Raw genomic sequence first — 18,686 nt, 5'->3', positions numbered from 1 at the left:
GGACTGTTGAATGTGTTCCATGGTTCTCTGTGTCAGACTGAAGTTGTGCTTTAGTCATTGAGGTGAGGAGCCCCCTCATCTCCCCCTGGCGTTTCTCCTTCTGAATCCCTGTCTCCATCTTTAAGAACATTCCAGACCATGTAACTGACGTCACAACAAGTTTCTCAAACACTCGGTTTCCCCTGAGGGGGCATGTCTACAGACCTGTAGACTCGAGACAGCTCTGTATCCCAGTATGCACCTCTGCTCACTCAGACCACACGCTCAACAGTAAAGCAACACTCATGTGATGAAGATGCAGAGCTCAGGAGAGTAGAATGAAAGAAGACTGAAGATATCAGTACCAAACCCAATACTCCAGCTTACAACAATAACTTGGAGCCTGTAACCATTTTAACAAATCATTAATACCAACATAAAGCAAACACCTAAGTAACCCATGAACCAATAAAAAATACTCAGAGCAACCTTCAGGTAACAGGTTAACTCATCAGGAAGCCAAAATACATCAGTGTGCCCAAGAGTAATGAGAAATTAATGACTTACAGTTTGCAGATATGCTTCATGGTTAAGTTGGGATACTCACAGAACTGCAGTTAAATATCCGTGATAGACCTTTGAAGGAAGGAACAGGTACTCATGGTCCAAATTTCAAATGAGATTTAAACCACCACAATCCCAGATTTCCTTCACACATTATCAGTGATTTATAATCAACATACAAGTCACGTCAGTTGTGCTTTGCCACACAATTAATACTCACATCAGGTTCAGATGAGATGCTCCTCTTTACTTCAAAAAGTCTTTAGCCTGCGAAACTGGAAGAGCTGTTAAATAAGTCACAACAGACCGCACCAGTCAACAGTACACAAACAAATGTACTGTCCAGTTCCCTTTTAAGTGAAACGCACCAGACGTAACCAATTAACTAATTAAGAAAACCACCTGGCAGGCGAGCTGCGGCAGGTGAGCTAATTAGTAAAACTCAATGCAGGTTCGGCAGCCTGTGGTCTGCTTGGTAACAGTGAGAGGCTATTTCAGCTCTGTGTTTGATCTTAAATGACCTCCCTCATTTTAATTAAAGGGATGAGTCTGATTTGACTGATTTAGATTCAAACTTCAAAATGAAAAGTCTTCATTCAATTCACCTTATTTTTGTGCGCGAGTGAGTATGTGTGTGTATGTGTGAGAGTGAGAAGGAAGCTTTCATCAAAGAGACCAGAGAAACTCATTCACTGGTTAAACTGGAGTCATCGCCTCCCACCACACACACGTTAAAAAGTGAGGTTTTAAGATTTTTTATTATTTTTACATTCCCATGGGCCAGTCTGCCTTGGGCCCCCCAAAGCCTGTCCACCTTACACCCCGAGTCCGGCTGCCCTGCAGGTAGCTGTCTGGTTCCCAGGCAAGTGCACAAGTGTGTGGGCTAAATTCAGCTGCTTAATTTACACGCATTTCTTTTTTTACTGTCAAAACCTTGTGATGTGAATAATAATCCATTACACATGTGCAGATTGAGTTTGCTACTCTTTGTGCTGAATGCATTATATAAAACAGATCTCAAGTAAATGTAAAATTTCAAACCTGGACCAATGAACTTTTAAAGGATTGACTTGATTTCGTATTCCAAAATAATTTCAATGGATTTCTTAATCTTATTTACTTTCAAATGTTTCCTTCATTACCTTACCATCACAGGACACAATCAACATCAGAACACTTGAAAAGAACGGGATTACATGTGAATATTTCAACTTTAATCACGTTCATAATAATCATCCTTGCTGTAATGTAGACTCCTCCAACAGTTATGTTTATTTAGACAGTTAATGGGCCTAGATCCAGATCGGAACAACTTAACATTTCGTTCTGTGGAAGAAAAAAAAAAGGAGACATACAATACAGAAAGAAAACCGTCATCTGACATGAGGCCGAGGACCCGCAGTTTGGTAGCTCCGCAGTAGCCTCACGACGCATCACACAAAGAGATCAGTAGGCGGGGGTTGCACATGGACACCCTCTGTGTTCAGGTTAGAGGGGTGCCTGCAGGGAGTTCAGTCTTTGGATTTCTGCAGCCCCACCACCGGACACGGAACGCACATAGGAGGTGCGTACATCGGAGGTCATTTCTTTTAGCGCCTCTGATTATTTTCCTCCATTGCCTTCCCCTCTTGGATGGTAAAAAGAAAAAGTAAAAAGACAAACAAAAAGCGCACTAGGTGCGCGAGTAGCCATGGCGTTGGTGGCGGGACGGGTAGGCCGGGCTGATGGGCCGGCGGACGCAGTGGTTACTCCAACACCACGGTGCCTCCTGCGGCCTCCAGGGCTGCTTTGAGTTTCTCGGCCTCCTCTTTGGACACGTTGACCCGGATCTCCTGGGGTAGGCTCTCCACCAGCTTCTTGGCCTGGGTCGGGACAGGGATACAAGAGTAGGTCACGTGACCATAACAGGGCAGAGGGCGACAGAACAAGAGCTGGGTCAATGCTATGTATCGATGCAACAATTGTTAATTGGTCATTGTGATGATACAGTATCCTAGAGCTGATTACGGCTATATTGAGATCCCCGAAATACTGTCTCTTCATGGCGTTGAAAAGCTGTATTGGTTACATTGCTTGCTTTTATTGGGATATTCTATCAAGAGTATATTTAAGACTGAATATATTTACCAGTTCTGTTACGTTTCCGTTTTTTTACATTTAGTTACGTTCTAAAAAAAATTCATAATTTGCAGTGTAAAGCTTGTATGAATGAGTAACAGCAGGGAAAGTTCATGGTATGAAGCAGAAGAATATAAACCAGACTTGCAAGCAGACTACAAGCATGTTCAACAAACGAAAAAGCCATAATTATTTTTAACTGAACATACCTGCACCAGATTCAAGCCCTGCATGCAGTTCTTCACTTCCTTTATGAGTTTGACTTTCTCCGCTGCCTTCAGTTCTGTCAGTTTCACGATGAAATGGGTCTGCTCCTTCTTGACCGGAAGGTCGTCCTCCTCTGTGGCCTGGGGACACGGGGGTACAGGAATCCGACCAATGGTTTACTAGGTTCAACATGAGCTACTGCAGCTAGCTACAATCATAACTAGCTTTGGTCAACATCATATTATGATGATTATAACAACATAACGGCACCTATACTGACCTGGAGACATCCAAACCCAGCAGTGCCACTATTTTCTACCACAACATGCGTTTTTCCTTGTTGTTTAAGCCATTTATTCCATGTTTCACGTCTTCTTTTCTGTTTTATGTATTGGTCATGCTATTGGAAAATAATTCATTCAAGAAGGGCGAGTCTCACCTGCGCTGCAGGGGCTGCCATGGCCCCCATTGGCATCATTCCCACATCTTGAATGTTCAAGGTTTTCTGCGAGAAAAAAAACAAAACAAGAGAGTACTTTAACATCCATGCGATTTAGAGAGTAATTTGATCAACATAATTGTATTGTACTGTATTGTGTGTAGTGCAGTACAAAACAGAATTTTCTTTCCCCAACCAACACCCTAAAATTAATTTAAATGAAAGTAAATCATTGACCTATTGGAACGCTATTAAACACTAATGCATTTTAGACAAGAACACTTTATATAATCCACATACCTTGAGTAGGTCATTAAGGTCCGACACCTCTAGTAAGGTTAGACTCGCTATGTCGTTGACCAGTTGTTGGATTTTGGGGGTATACTGTTTGGGTGCCCCGTCCAGAGGGGGGGCCAATATGGCACCGGAGGGGTTTGCTGGAGTCGTCTTTAAATGTCTGAGCGTACATAGGGCTGGCGTCTGCCGTAAGAGTTCTTGCCTGTTGAACAATGCATAAAAACAATGATTTAGGACTATAAAATGTTAAAATAGCTACACATATCCCATAAAAGGCACATATACCTGACATACATAAATCAGGTATTCCAACGCATCCGGGTGTTTCTTTAATCTTTGTATTCCTACAGTTGAGACAATTGGTGTTTGTTTTTTATGGTGGCTGTAATGTTTGATTTGTTTGAAGGAGAACAACCTGAACACAATTAATTGCACATGACCTTGGTGGTGGGCGCGACACACACGTCTCCCATGGATGGAGTTTAACATAACTCAACATATTTTAAAACCCAAGGACATCGGAAATCCTGGCGAAGACAGGTGCAAGGTATAACTGCTATCTTAGCCATCTACCAAGCCAAAAACAAAGTCAATGGAGCCGAAAATATCTATGAATGGCACTTAGCTAAACCGGCTAACATGTTACGTACGATAACACATTTTAAGACGGATATTATGGTATCGATGCATGTATTAGGTTAACAGAAAGGCAATGCATCCTGAGCATATGGATCGTTTGTAATATCAATGCATTTAATAAGAGAATAGCGTTCTGCCCTTGAACGCGAACAAACAGTACAGTGGTCTTTGCACACAAGCCACTACCGCCACTGACACTACACAGCAAGGTGTCAGTTGGATAACGCCCGCCAGCTAACGTTACATACCGGTGTGTGTTTCCCGCGATCCGCAGCGCGGTCCTAATGCAGTATCTGGTGCAATACATCCTAATCAAGTACCCGGGTTCCTCCTCTGCTCAAACTACCAAAATATGCCCCTTCAAACCACACACCAGTACTGTCAATCCCCGGGTCCTTCTGTCTCGAAAGCACATGGCGTCCTCCACTCTATGCCTGACCTACCCACAATGCATCAGCCAAGCCGGGACGCGTCTGCGTAACTTTATTAACAAGGCAAACCTAACAACAAATTCGTAAACTCATATATATTTTTCGATACGATGTGTTTTCGAACAGTAGATAAGTATGATTATTATTTATTATGTCAGTCGATTAAAAATACAATTGCAAGTGCGCGTATTGTTGTACTGGTAATGTTTAGAGCCCTGAGCAGGAGCAAGGTGAGAATCCTGGGAAAATCCTCTTAACCACGTAATCCCTGGACCCGTCTGTTATTTCTGGACATTTGTCACCACCCCGGCTCCAACAATATGCCATTTCACGCATCTTGTGCCAACCAGTGCAACAGGAGGTATGGGACAATTCGTACAAAGAAGGCCCAACAACTAAATCAAAAAGCGCTTCAGAACGAACTTTATGTTTTATGCTCTATTCTATTGCAAGGAATCAAACAAGTTGAGTAAACCTCTTTCATTCTCTTTTCTGACGCAGGCCATGTTATTGTCGCCTCTAGCAGAGAGGAACTGGGAGGATGTCTGCTCGGTGCTGGAGGAGGCGCTGGAGGACCAGTCCGACAGGGAGCTGTTTGCCCTGGAACTGGGATCTGGCACTGGGCAGCACGTGATACACTTTGCCCGGAAGATACCATTCATCACCTGGCAACCGTCAGATATCAAAGAGGAGTTTCTGGACAGGTTGGACGCTATGCATGTAGCCTAGATAAACTGTAAACGTTGATTGTCGCTCAGATAAAGTATATCATCATTAACTGTTTGCTTTAGCTTTCTGCTAAATCTTAAATACATTGCACTTTCTATCAATGCCTTTTTTCTTTTTAGATTTGCCTTTGTTTTCTTTTACTTATCTATTTTATTTATTATTTACAGTTATTACCAGTTTCACATACTGTATTCAATATTTAACCTCGGTACAATGAATGTACGTGCTTTGAACTTTGTACCAGTATAAGGGCTTATATCGTGGCCGCTAAAGTCACGAATGTACGGCAGCCAATTCACCTGGACGCCAGCGAGCCCTGGGACAAGTGGGCGGGTCTCACCCACATCTCCTGTGATGTCGTCGTCGCCATCAACCTGATGCAGTACAGCTCCTTCACAACGGCCCAGGTAAATGTGTTTATTTATGTTGCATGTTATTACATGTTAACTCACTTGAAAATAGTTCTGATCTCAAATCAGTTCCAGACTTACATATTGTTATTTTATTGTGCATATCACCAGGGTGTTTTCATTGGAGCAGGTCAGATCCTTAAAGAAGATGGTATTCTGATCATTTATGGGGCAAGTATATTGTTAGTATCTCAAAGGTTCCCGTGGCGTAATCAGCCTTTTCAAAAACTTGGTGTGTGAACATTTTTGTTCGTTCCCAGGCATATGCAATGAATGGCATGATTACTCCAAGTTGCAATGAAGACTTGGATGCAGAGATAAAAAAGATGTGAGCTTCCTAAGAACAGTCAATTCATATTAAGAAGCAGACTTTTTATTTAAGTAGTAGTACTGTCTGAAGGGGTGATTAACGTACACTTTTAACAGGAATCCAGAATGGGGGCTCCCAGACATAGACGTACTGAGACAACTTGCCTTTGGTAACCGACTGCGGATGGAAAGGATAGTAAGTAGCTCGATTGCACATGATTGCCCTTTAATATGTTTCTATCTTTGCTATAGTGTGTGCACATATTGATTTATGAACCTTTTGTTTCCCGTAGATTGAAATGGAGGATTACAAGAAATGCCTTATCTTCAGAAGGCTGTGAAGGAGTCTAAGATGGATCCAGCTTAAAACAGAGCACATAACTACTATGTTTCCATAGCACATAGCAACATTATGGGGTGAAAACAAAACATTTGTGTATTTATTTTTCTCAATACCTGGTTCTACGTCAGATGATAAGCGAAAGTCGAATACATGAATGTAACGCAGAACTGTTGAGTCATTATACATTAATTTACTAATCGTGTCAATGGTGGCATATTAAGCATCAAACACTCAAAGGACATACTCACAAAAGGGTGAGAACGAAGCAAATGGACGACAAGATATTTATTAAATAAAATCGTAAAATTACTTTGAAATCAGACAGATTGAGAATAAAAGATCACAGATGGCAATTAAGAATTACAGAAATCAGCGTGTGTGTGAGTGTATGTTACACACATGCACCACCTCACCTTCATCCACCCTAGCATGTGATGCTTTTTAAGAGACCCCATGAACATAACATAAAACAAAAGCAAACATCCATTGCAGATTTTAAGTGTTAAAAACCTATGTCCAATAGATAAACAGATAATGCAGTAGGTGGGATATATATCTTGTTATGACTCGGTGCTTTTGAATCAGGCAACACAAGCTATCTCAATTAAAACAAAGCACATCGTTATAGCTGGGAAAAGGATGTTGGGTCATTGCAGCTATAGTACTTATATAACATGGCCGATCAGCATACCTTTCACTACTTACGTCATGTTCTCTTCATATCATGATTCCCGTTAAAGGCCCCTTGCAGCATGTTATTAATAACCTATTGCCTTTTGCCCAAAGTAAACCGCCAGATCGGTGAGGCTTTGCCTTGACTGCATGTGTTTGGGAATATATGAGAGGTTACCACAGTGGAATGTTGACTCAAAATGTTAAGTCGAGGAGGGATCAGCGTTTGACAACTCCCCTCTGACCATTTCTCATTCACCAACATTACAGCGGGTCTTTTGAACTCCAGATACAACTACCCTCCACCACGATGGTGTCAGAACGAGGCGCAATACTCGCTCCAGATAAACACACGTGCATTTCGCTTTAGAAAAATACGAGATAGCATTTGCTACATGCTTATTTCCTTCCCCACCCCACTCCAATCTCTATTCCATTGTTAAATTTTTTCTTATATCCGACTATTTAGCCGCAATTTGTTTAATAATATGAAATAGATGCATACATGTCTGGGGGGGGGAGAGAGAAAGAGAGAGAGAGAGAGAGAGAGGGAGAGGGAGACACAGCGATGGAGAGAGAGAGAGAGTGTGGCACACCCTTTCCTCACCCACTCTCCTTTGCGTGGTTGGGTGAGTAAGAACAGGCGGGCAAGACGGAGAGTCCTGCGACATCTTCACGACATTTTCACGTTGCCACGACGTCACAGCGGGATGGAGCGTATAGGACGAGCCTTGTGTTGTTTCCCGATGGCAGCGCTGGGAGTCCAAGGAAGGAAAGGGGGGAGGAGAGGACCGGAGGGAGAAGGTGTAGTAGTGTGTTGTTGTTGTTGTTGTTGTTGTTGTTGTTGTTGTTGTTGTTGTTTGCGGGCATGGCAGTGTTGCGATGGTCAGTCAAAGGAGATGAGCTGTGCTTCTGCACTACCGGGCACGACCTGTTGGGGCTGCTGCTGCTGCCCCTGCTGCTGCGGTCCACCAGGGGGCGCCATCTGCCACATTACAATTCCACAACACTAAGTATCACGGAAGTTTTAATTCCATGCATTAAGTATCATGGGAGTATCAATTCCATGATTCCAACGCCAAGTATAAAAACATTCAAGTGCATTCAAGCTTCCTATATAAAAGGATTTCTCCATTTTAAAAACACAGGTTTTAGTTGGAGTCCTTTCCATTATTCATAGCCTGCACATCCTGCTGGCCCTCATCACGAGTACGCCTTAGGAGGCCTCCTGGGCTAGGAGGGGACGTACCTGCTGATACATGGGCTGCTGGCCCGCCATGTAGGGCTGCTGGGGGGCCATGTTGGGGTCCTGCCCCGGCAGGGCTGCCATCATGCCCGGCATACCGTACTGCTGGTAGCCCATGTAGGCCATCCCGTTGGTGGGGGCCGACTGGGGCATGTTGGGGACGCTCTGCGGCTGGGTGGCTACGTTCTGCGCGAGGTGAGAACGATCAAACAGTTAAAAAAAGGTGACATACTGTACCACCACGTACCATCAGCCGTTACAGGCCGTTTTGAAATTCAGCCCCTTCTGACATCACAAGTGGGCGTGTCCACCTAGATGTGTGCTGGATAGATCGGTCTACCAGCCCATCCGGTGGACGGTACCGAATGTTGCTCATCTAGCCGTCATACATCTAGGTGGACCCGCCCACTTGTGATGTTGCGCAACGCCCTGGCACGGTCATGTGGAGTCCCGGACCTTTCTGGATGAGTCCGCCGTACCTGGTAGCCCTGCGTGGGCGTCGGCTGATAGCTAGAGTAGGGCGGGGACGTTGTGGGCGGGGCCTGGCCAGGAGGTGCGGGTTGCCCGTTGGTTCCCGCAGTCTGGTACATATACGCGTTGACCATATTGGGATCTAAACACAAAACGAAAAACGGGTAAACCACTCGCTTTGACAGGATGCGTGTTGTGTTATTAAATCGCGTATGGTGATCACATGTGGACTGGGGGTGGAGCCATGGCAACCGTTCCAGAGGCCCGGGGGGGTCGGCGTCCTCACCTGCGGGCGGCATGGCCTGGTACTGTCCGGGGGGGTTCTGGCCCGGCTGGCCCATGTAGACGTTGTGCATGGGGGAGCCCTCCACCGAGCCCGCGGGGCTGAACGTCCCGGGGTAGCTGGGCGGGGCCCCGGGCTGGTACACCACGCCCCCCGCCACGTTGGGGGGCAAGGACTGCATCTGGGACACACCGGCGGAACGTACCGTCAGCCTTATGTATGTAGAACCACTCAATGTGCCTATGTACACCGTCAGCTTTATGTATGTAGAACCACTCAATGTGCCTATGTACTACGTCAGCTTTATGTACGTAGAACCACTCCAGGGGACTATGTTCATCTATGTATAGCGATACTTCTGTAATTACAAAAAATGCATAAGCTAATAGTGTATGAATAGGATTTTAAAACCATCAAGGTGCCTTTAATCTGAATCTATAATTTATTATTATTTTACCTTTTCAGTCCAAAATATGCAGGTTTATTGTAGAACAAATATATTTTTTATATTAATCAATTCCCTGTGGCCTCTGGCCATTAGAAAGCACCTTCTAATGGACTTTCAAACGTTCCTTTGTATGAACAACAAAGAAACCAGAAGACCCCTTTTTATTCCGACTAGAGGTCCATAAAGAACACCCAGTGGACAGAGCGGGGGGTCTACCTGGGCATAGGGCAGGGAGAAGGCAGGCATCTGGGCGCGCATCTGGATGGTGTGCTTCTGTTGCTCCAGACGCATCTGGCGCTCCTTCTCCTGCTCCTGGAGGCGCTGGATGGCCAGCTGCCTCTGCATCTCCAGGTACTCCTGAAACAGACCCACACGCCCCGTTAACACACCGCTGTACCAGCTAGCGGTCACAGAGCACCGGCTCGTGTGCGGACAGCGGGGCGCCGTCTGCCGCTGCTTAATTTCAAAAGGTTAATAATTGTTTGACTTTTGTAGAACGGGGGTGATCGTGAAATGAATCGCTGCATAAGGCTCTATTCAACGTTTTCGGAGCACGAATTAAAATCTAAAAAAAGTAAAGCATGCCTTCAGTCACATCCCAAGATGAGGATTTAAAAGATCATAGCGTGGGAAAGAACCCCTTCTGAGGGCAATGTACGGTTTGCCGCGAACCCGATGGTTGACTCATACTGCGCCTCCTACGGGCGCCGGGGCGGTACCGACCTGTTTCTTCTGCCTCATGATCTCCAGCTTCTGGGCCAGCTGGATCTGCCTCTGGCGCTCCGCCTCCTCAGCCGCCCGCCGCAGCTTCTCCCGGTGCTCGTCCCGCAGGGCGTTGAGCGCCGCCCGCGCGTCGCGCACCTGGGCCAGCTTGTCCTGCAGACCCTCGTAGTACACTGCGGCGCGCGCACGCACACACACACACCCGACAGGTGAGACCGTGTGTATAGATATATCTAACTATATATATATATATATATATATATATATATATATATATATATATATATATATATATATACACACACACGGTCTCACCTGTCGTGTGTGTGCGTGTGCGTGCACACGCACACACACGACAGGTGAGACTGTGTGTGTATATATAAATATATCGCGGATGGTTAACGTGCAGAGGGGAAATTGACATACATTTGCACTTCTCAACAGCTAACCTACGCAGACCAGATTTGCGCTAATGGCCTGAACGTCATTCATTTGCCTGGTATACATCCGAAGAAAGGCTGTCTAAAATGTGTAATGAGGACATTTCATGTATTCTACCAAAAAGGTCCCGTCTGAAATCATACTCTCCATTGACATTCAATATATAACTACATAGGATTTCATCAACATGGTATTCCGACCCTTCCGCTAATAATATACTTTGATAGTTTATAAAACAATTCATCATCACCTTTCCTTAACTTGTAGTGTTGAGGGTGCGGCGGGGGTGGGTGTATACTCGTGTGAGTGTGTGGTTAATAAAACTGAACATTAACAGTGAAACGTTCTCAGTGTAACATGGCGTTCTGACACCGCCCGCCCGGTACCCACGTCTCTTCTCGTCCAGCTGGTTGAGGATGTCCAGCAGCTGGGGGTGCATGTTGTTGATGGACTGGAAGAGCGAGAGCACCGAGCTGTCGTTGGTGATGCTGCGCCCGCGCATGTGGTTGCTCTTCATGCGGTTCAGGAAGGTGGTGACCGAGTTCTGCAGGGCCTTCAGGAACTGCTCGTGGTTCTCCTCCGACTCCCCGTTCTGGTACTGCGGCTGGGGGGCCAGAGGCGGGAGAAACCAAACAGAGAAAAAAAACTTAGCCGGAATTAAAGCCAGACATCTCGAATCCCAATGGTTTTGTAGTCCTCTGCGACATTCCATTAATTCAGCTGTCGCCTGTTGCTTTCATTGCTCTTGGCGTTTTCTTGTACGATATATAATTATCTCATGCATCGACCTCATGTTATGTAACCCGACTGTGGAACGACATTCCCCCTGACCGCAGGGAAGCTACGATGGCCTGAGGGAACCGTGTCTCCTCCGCCTACCTCCACTACAATGTTGACCGGCTGAACAGGGACAGGGACAGGGTGAGTTTCCACCGGCTGAGCGATTGGCGGCGGGGGTTCAGCCAATGGGACGGGAGCCGGGGCCGAGGGGGTGGGACTCTTGCGGGTCTCTTCCTGTTTCTTTTCCCAGTAGGTCCGGTTCAGGTACCGGGCCAGCTGTAAGGAACGGGACAGCACATTTAGATTAGGATACCTTTATAGGATACCTCCAGAGATTTGTTTTCAGCATTCAATATAATATATTGATATCTTATTTATGATAGGACATATTATGGGATTTGCCGTACCTCTGGGTCCACTTCCTCAGCTGACGGAGCAGAGGAGTTCTGTCGACAGAATATAGTATATTATTATAACATTTCAATCCTGACTGCAGCAATATCTGTCAGGGTTATAGTCATCCGGACAGCAGGAAACCTCAAAATATCCGGTCGCAGACTGAAAACTCATCCGTTCAGACTGCATCTTGGCCCATAAAATGAAAAGCCATCTCTAGTTTCTTAAATTAAGTCCTTGAGACAAATTTTCTGGGTTGATTCTTCTTTGTTATATGCACTTATTGCAAGTGGTTTGGGATAAGAGAGTCAGCTAAATGTAATTAATGTAATGTAATCCCTCCCTGACGATGCATTCTTCTTCTAAGGACGTATAAACTATCAACAAATCCCTATAATGGAAAGATGGAATGTTTCATTTAGGAGTCACATCGTTTCACACCGTTTCCTGAAACCGTATCCTAGGAAATGTGTATTAAAGCTGAGGCGCGTGTACACGTGTCCCACAGGTGAACAGTGCACGGCCGTGTCCCTGTGGAGCATGACAGTGCACGGAGCCTCACCACGGGGGAGGAGTACAGCGTGCTGACGGGAGGCGCCGAGGAGGTCACGGGGGTGGGCTCGGCTTTGGGATACGCCGTGTAGGAGTTCTTCTGCCTCTGCAAAGAGAAAAAAAAAAAAAACGCATGAGGTGTTCCGTTTTAAAAAAAACACTCACCACGGGCGTGGGAAGCCAGGAGTGAGGTCAGGAGACTCACCGCCCTCTCCTTCTCCTCGGCCTCGCTTTGGGAGAGCGCTATGGCCAGCTGCAGCTCCTCCTCCTCCTGCAGAGCTGCCTCGTCTCTCTTGGGGGGCATCTGGGGAGACACAGGGAGCAGAGGGACCTCTAACGCTCTGTCTGAGGACGCCACGGTGGACATCAGAGGCCTAACCACGCTATGCCTATGGTATTAGCTTTTTGTGGTTTTCACTCGTTTTACGTTCGAGTACATCGAATAATATCTGCTTGGGTGACTCAAAACGTATCTTTAGCAACAAGGAATTGAAGCATATTATCTCAAGAGCTTTGGAATGGCTTATCATTTACAACATTCATTTACTCTACATACATTACGACTAGGAGAGCAACATCGTATCGTTTAGACGTCTGCACTTTAAACAGCTCACAGACAACAGGAAGAACTTGAGGAAACATAGTCCTTTAAACTGGAACTGTATATCCTCAAGACAGTTGAGCAATACCAACTTAATATGGTTAGGTTAGTATCTAACCATATCAACTCATGTTTTGCATCATCTTATTTATCTCATTCAAAATTCATATATATATGCTTAACAGCAAAAAATATAATTTAGCGGTACAGTCAATAACATCCCAAAACAAAACCCTAACAAGGCATTCATTCGTTGTTCTTGCTAGCTAGGTCACGGCATTAGCTCTGCTATCCCCCCTAAGTAGACCACTTCTAGCTGCTGCGTGGCCATGGCTTCACTTACTGTTTCCTGGACCACTACCTGAGACTGCTGGGACAGTGGGCTGGTCAGGTACTCGGGCGGCAGCTCGGCCGGCCCGGCGGCGGCGGCGCTGGCCTTCCCCCCCTCGGCTTTCCTAGGCGGGGGAGAGAGGGAGGGGTGGCTGGTAAGGACCAGGAACGGGGGGGGAGGACAGACAACCTTGAGAGTCAGCGCAGAGTCAACAAGCCATACGTGTATAGAGCACTTGATCAACAACAGGTGAGGCGAGCGAGACAAAGGATAGAGGCTGGGAAGAATACACAAAAGCAGCCACACATTCTTTAGCTAGGCTATTGAAGCAAAGAGCGAAAATATAACATTGCATCTGAGTCATGGACCATGTTAGGGCAGTATAGTTAGTACATAGTACGCGCACACACACACACACACACACACACACACACACACACACACACACACACACACACACACAGGTATATGTATAATCCATTAGTATTATAAATGAGGGGGCACAAGAGCTAGACTAAGTACGTACAACTCTCTAGTTTAGGGGTAAGTTCATGGCATGAGATAAAGCAGCAAGGATCAGATACAGCCACAAACATATTATTAAACATTCATGCTGTATGCACGCCCATTGCTTGGGATGGCGAGATGCCAACTTACTTGTTCAGATGTTCAAAGCAGGGCTCGCAGACGCGCACTTCCTTCTCAATCCCAAACTTGGGGATGGTGGAGTACTTAGAGGAACACTTTCCACAGAAAATCTGACCACAGGCCCGGCAATGGTGCTGAAAAGGCAAGGAAACCGGTGAAGCACAAATAAACACGCTAATCTGTGGGTTGAAGCCTCTGAGCATGCACTGCAAGGCGCCAAGAGAAAGCATAACTTAGTTAACCATTAACGGAGGACATAATCTGACACCCCCGCCCCTCAGCCCACGACAGAGTTCCAGACACAGCTCCAGGAAGAGCCAGCCTACCTTTCGAGTCATAACGCCAAACTGAACTCTGCACCGGTGGCACTCCTCAGCGTCCACCCAGTCTGGGGCCTTCAAACAGCAGAACAACACAACCCTTTACTCCAGGAAGCTCCCGGTTCATAAGCAGGGCTTATAATAACCAGAATAGACAAAGCTGTATGTTAGGCAACATCAGGTATACAAGAATAACTAACTTACCCTTTCAGCAGCAAACATAGCGTCGCTCTCCTTGAACTCAGGGAACACATGTCCTGTTGGCAACACAGAGGAACACAAACCTGGTAAATACACCTGAGAAACAACCTTGAATTAAATGTAATCAGGAATAATATGAATGCATGAATAAAGGACATTTCTATGTGTGATGACTTCTTAAGCCCTCCGAGACCATCCAGAACTCGACATTCCCACCAAGCAGCGCTGCAGTCAGTCGGATGATAAAAACCTTGTCGGCCCCCAAGGAAAACGTAGCAATCAAAACTGTTATAATCCGAAATAGACAGAGTAACGATGTTGGACAGCATCCCCACAAAACGCTTTCTCAAATTCAAATACGCTTTCGCTTTCTTCAACAGGAGCCAAGAGAAAACGAGCCACAGCCATATTTGAAATCAATGCTTCCCATCAAAAACCTGTGAAAGGCAAGCATTTAAATCTGGATGTTCTCACGATGCTACATTTCTTTGTCTTGGCAAAGTCAAGACCTCTGATTCTCCCACAGAGATCCCTTCAGAAATGTTCAGAAAAACCGAAATTGCAAGTGAACCCGCCTAAACTCACCCTCCACCTTCATGATTTGGTACGTGTCCTGAACGACCTTGTACTTGGGCTCGTTGCGGAAGGCGTGCGCCCAGGCTTGGATCAGGTAGAGGATCTTGTTGCGCACGTTCGGCTCGGTCTGCTGCTGGGGGCAAACCAAAACACAATGAATCCAGTCATAGGAAACTACACAGGGGACTCCACACTTCAGGGGTTCGGCCAACATTAACTACCATGGCATTTAATAACCACCTAAATAAATAACCATAACGTTATGTTTTGAGGTCACAAATAAGTTTTATCACCATTTAAACGTGTATGTTGTTATGTTTTGCATACGGTAAGAAGCCTGAGTATAGTAGGTTCCTTTGAAGGTCGACAGCATGAGTTAATAATAATATTGACATAGACAGGAAGTCCAACCCAGCCACAGAGTTGCATGAGTCGGAGTCACATGATGAGGTGGAGATCCAATCAAATACTGCTAACTCATGCTGTATGAGTTAGCTGCCAGACAAATCTTACTCTAAACTCTAATGTTATATTTAATACAGAGGCAATATTTACATTTAACAGACAAATATGGAAGACTTAAATGTCACTTGTTTCAAGGGTTAACGTAGCCTTTACCTTTTAATTTACAATTAAAAAATACTGATTTAAAAAGTTTCTGGTCGCATTCATGTTTTTTCATGCAATATTACAACAGGTTAAAATAAAATTGGTGAATTCAATGGAGGGAGCAGTATTTCTCTAGCAATGAATCAAATAAAGAGATAATTCCCCGAGTTGCGGAAGAGTATGATAATGGATGACATTACAGAGACTAAAGCCAGGTTCACCTTAATGAGGTCCTTGAGTTCCTCCATGGTCTGCTTGCTGGCCACCTCATCGTGAACAGTCTGCCCACAGTTCTTCACCACCGACTCCAGAACCTAGAGACGTACAACACGTTGCATTATTATTAGTATTTGAGCAATAGAGCCACTTATATGTGTTCCTTCATACAAAGCCTACCTCAAATGCATAGAGGGCAACATGTGGATTCTTGTCGTTCAACTTCTTCTTGATGGCACCAATAGCATACTTGGCTCTAGATTGGTGGAGTTAAAAATAAAAGGTCCATTATTCAACCATAATAATATTATAATAACAACAATAACGTAATGAAGCCCATGACCTTCACTTCTTCCAACACAATCTCAATTGTTGTTTCATTCCAGATTTCTTAGCTTACAATAGAGGCGGATATAGGATGACTTACTGTGTGTCTCCCTGTCGAATAAGGTCACAGATCTGCAGTATCGACTCCCAGTCCGTCTCAAGTAGCAGCTGACTGGTAGCTTTATCTGCAAAACAACAATAAAAAACAAAAAGTGTTACAAAAGTGAAAAATATATATCAGTGCAACAATGCTTTACTTGGCCATAGAAAGCATTTTTAACTAGTTGAGATAATTTGGTATTATGCAACACAATGATGATATACATCATTGTTTATTGTACAACACAAAAATATATACACTACAGATAATTGTTTTAGGAGGTATACTCAAGAGTAGGGCTCACCGACAAACCTACTAAGACTACATTGGAATCACTGATATATTTGCGAATAGAAGAAGGGCTAACCGTTGTCATGAAATGTATTTGTCTTGTGTAGGGCACATATTTCTCATGGAAGGGCCAGATATTGGTCATACTAGCGTAACGTTACTTCTAACGTAGTACATTGTAATGAGCACTTGATCACCAGACTAGCAACCCTACAAGCGTCATAAGAATCGAATAATCTACGTTTCAGTCATAAAATGTGAATCGACTGTCTAGTTAGTTAAGGGGAGTCAATGAGTCCATTGAATGTTTAGATTTTGTCTTGATGGTTATTCATCTAAACAACAAACCATCGTGATGATAATGACGTGAGTATTTCAACGACACAGCTGTGTTACAAGCACATTTTAGTTTCCCCACACATCATCAAAAAACACCAATTTCTGAAACGAATGTAGCGAAAAATCAGCTATATCATCCACACACAGACTGTGACTTGTTAAATACTCGTTGTCTAAATATAGCCCGTTACCCCGGGCCATGAAACAATGCTATCCACTGCCTAGCTTTAGTTAGCATGCTAAAAGTAGCTGGCCTTGGAGCCGCAGCCCAGACGTCTGTCAAAACAATACGTGGAAAAACATCGCACGAATAGGAATTTGATGTTTCGTACAGATCGTCAACTACTGGCATGTCTTACCGATTAGCCTCTCAAATGTGCCACCGCCTTTCCCCATCCTATATTAGAAGACTCGACCTGATCAACGAAGAGAGTTATTTAGGCAGCTGAGCTGTTACCACCGCTACTGATGTTAGCCCGATAGCTTTGGTCGTTAGCTAGGTGTTTTCCTTCTCCTTCCTGGTTCCTCTGGGGAAGACCACTCCCTCTCTAGCGTAGACTCGATAAACTGGCTTTACTTGTGACACTTTCGTCAGCCTCAACTCTGCATCTCTTTCTAACACTTCCAGCAAGATAGTGTCTAAAATATATGTCAGATCAAACCTCCAGAATGTTGAATTCTCTATTCTTTTGACCATTTCATATTTTCTTTTGAGATGTGTTACGTTTTGGACAAGGTGGTTAAATGATGTAATGTGCATTTATATTAATTTCCATCATTATATTGAGAGGAGGATCGATGACAACTCTGTTAGTTGCAGAATATATTATTTATAAAGAAATAATCTCACTAAATATTAAAATGCTTTCTTTTTCATGTGAAAACATTGCAATACTTCACAGGCCTCATTCAAAATGTGTTCATGACATTCCTACTTTTAAAACCACGTAAACAGAACACAACCCCCAAAACAATGTATTCCTTTATGTAACATTCTTCGTTCCTTACCATTATACAATGAATCAACACAAAACTCCTTACTGTATTCCCAGTCGTGCTACAGAAAACATTGGTATAGTCCTACTTAGGTCATACATGAGTCACTACCTGGCACTCAGTACAGTGGTTTCCATTGTTGTGATTGGACGGTAATGCCATGTAAAGTGGCATTGTGTGGCTCTTTCCTTGGCAGCCAATGAGGAAAGCAGTGCACCAAGCCCATGTGCCTCCAGACCAATCTAACCATTAATAGCCATTTTATTCTGGTAAATTTACATTATACACACACAAACACACAGTTCAGGTGCTGTGTTTTTGTGTGATTTCATTTGCTAGATTAACGTTATGCCTCAAGATAGGTGATTCTATGAAATTACACTTATTTACACTTATCCAATGGACCCATTGATGTTTTTAATGCCTATGTTGAATGTTCAGTCTATGTTATGTTGCATTTTGTTTGGAATTGGTTTTATTATTGTAAGAGATAAAATGCGATGACACTCGATCTGTAAACAGCTCTCTCTCGCGCGTGCACACACACACAGACACACACACACGCTTGTGCAAAAACAATCCCCCCCCCCACACACACACACACACACACACATACACACACACACACACACACACACATGCACACATGCACAC

At 44.5% G+C, this 18,686-nt stretch overlaps 3 protein-coding genes across 7 annotated transcripts; 1 reads left to right on the top strand and 2 right to left on the bottom strand.

Annotated features, from left to right (window-relative positions):
* Positions 1–1,271: 1,271 nt before the first annotated feature.
* Positions 1,272–4,701, bottom strand: mrpl12 (mitochondrial ribosomal protein L12). The gene is made up of 5 exons (XM_056576974.1): positions 4,492–4,701; positions 3,608–3,806; positions 3,308–3,373; positions 2,871–3,008; positions 1,272–2,405 (listed from the first exon to the last, which is right to left on the bottom strand). The coding sequence occupies exons 1-5, from the start codon at positions 4,548–4,550 to the stop codon at positions 2,289–2,291; spliced, it is 579 nt and encodes a 192-aa protein (XP_056432949.1). The 5' UTR covers positions 4,551–4,701; the 3' UTR covers positions 1,272–2,288.
* Positions 4,702–4,756: 55 nt separating this feature from the next.
* On the top strand, positions 4,757–7,216 carry zgc:103625 (methyltransferase-like 26 B). Of its 2 annotated transcripts, XM_056576962.1 has the most exons (7): positions 4,757–5,035; positions 5,176–5,378; positions 5,648–5,810; positions 5,925–5,984; positions 6,074–6,141; positions 6,240–6,318; positions 6,416–7,216. In XM_056576962.1, the coding sequence occupies exons 2-7, from the start codon at positions 5,179–5,181 to the stop codon at positions 6,461–6,463; spliced, it is 618 nt and encodes a 205-aa protein (XP_056432937.1). In that variant the 5' UTR covers positions 4,757–5,035; positions 5,176–5,178; the 3' UTR covers positions 6,464–7,216. The 2 variants fall into 2 exon arrangements, with proteins under 2 accessions (XP_056432937.1, XP_056432927.1); XM_056576952.1 differs by having other exon boundaries at positions 6,240–7,216.
* On the bottom strand, positions 5,714–17,549 carry hgs (hepatocyte growth factor-regulated tyrosine kinase substrate). Of its 4 annotated transcripts, none has more exons than XM_056576941.1 (20): positions 17,396–17,549; positions 16,407–16,491; positions 16,160–16,235; positions 15,985–16,077; positions 15,164–15,284; positions 14,582–14,634; positions 14,384–14,452; positions 14,067–14,191; positions 13,440–13,533; positions 12,683–12,781; positions 12,488–12,583; positions 11,937–11,975; positions 11,629–11,805; positions 11,140–11,353; positions 10,309–10,481; positions 9,802–9,942; positions 9,141–9,318; positions 8,863–8,996; positions 8,387–8,569; positions 5,714–8,122 (listed from the first exon to the last, which is right to left on the bottom strand). In XM_056576941.1, the coding sequence occupies exons 1-20, from the start codon at positions 17,430–17,432 to the stop codon at positions 8,024–8,026; spliced, it is 2,286 nt and encodes a 761-aa protein (XP_056432916.1). In that variant the 5' UTR covers positions 17,433–17,549; the 3' UTR covers positions 5,714–8,023. The 4 variants fall into 4 exon arrangements, with proteins under 4 accessions (XP_056432916.1, XP_056432898.1, XP_056432905.1 ...); XM_056576923.1 differs by having other exon boundaries at positions 5,715–8,122; positions 13,422–13,560; XM_056576930.1 differs by having other exon boundaries at positions 5,715–8,122; positions 13,440–13,560.
* Positions 17,550–18,686: the final 1,137 nt, after the last annotated feature.

Source organism: Gadus chalcogrammus, chromosome 2, assembly GCF_026213295.1.
Source record: "Gadus chalcogrammus isolate NIFS_2021 chromosome 2, NIFS_Gcha_1.0, whole genome shotgun sequence".
NCBI classification, from domain to species: domain Eukaryota; kingdom Metazoa; phylum Chordata; class Actinopteri; order Gadiformes; family Gadidae; genus Gadus; species Gadus chalcogrammus.
The sequence above is the reverse complement of the archived record's forward strand: the minus strand, read 5'-3'. Positions and strand labels throughout refer to the sequence as shown.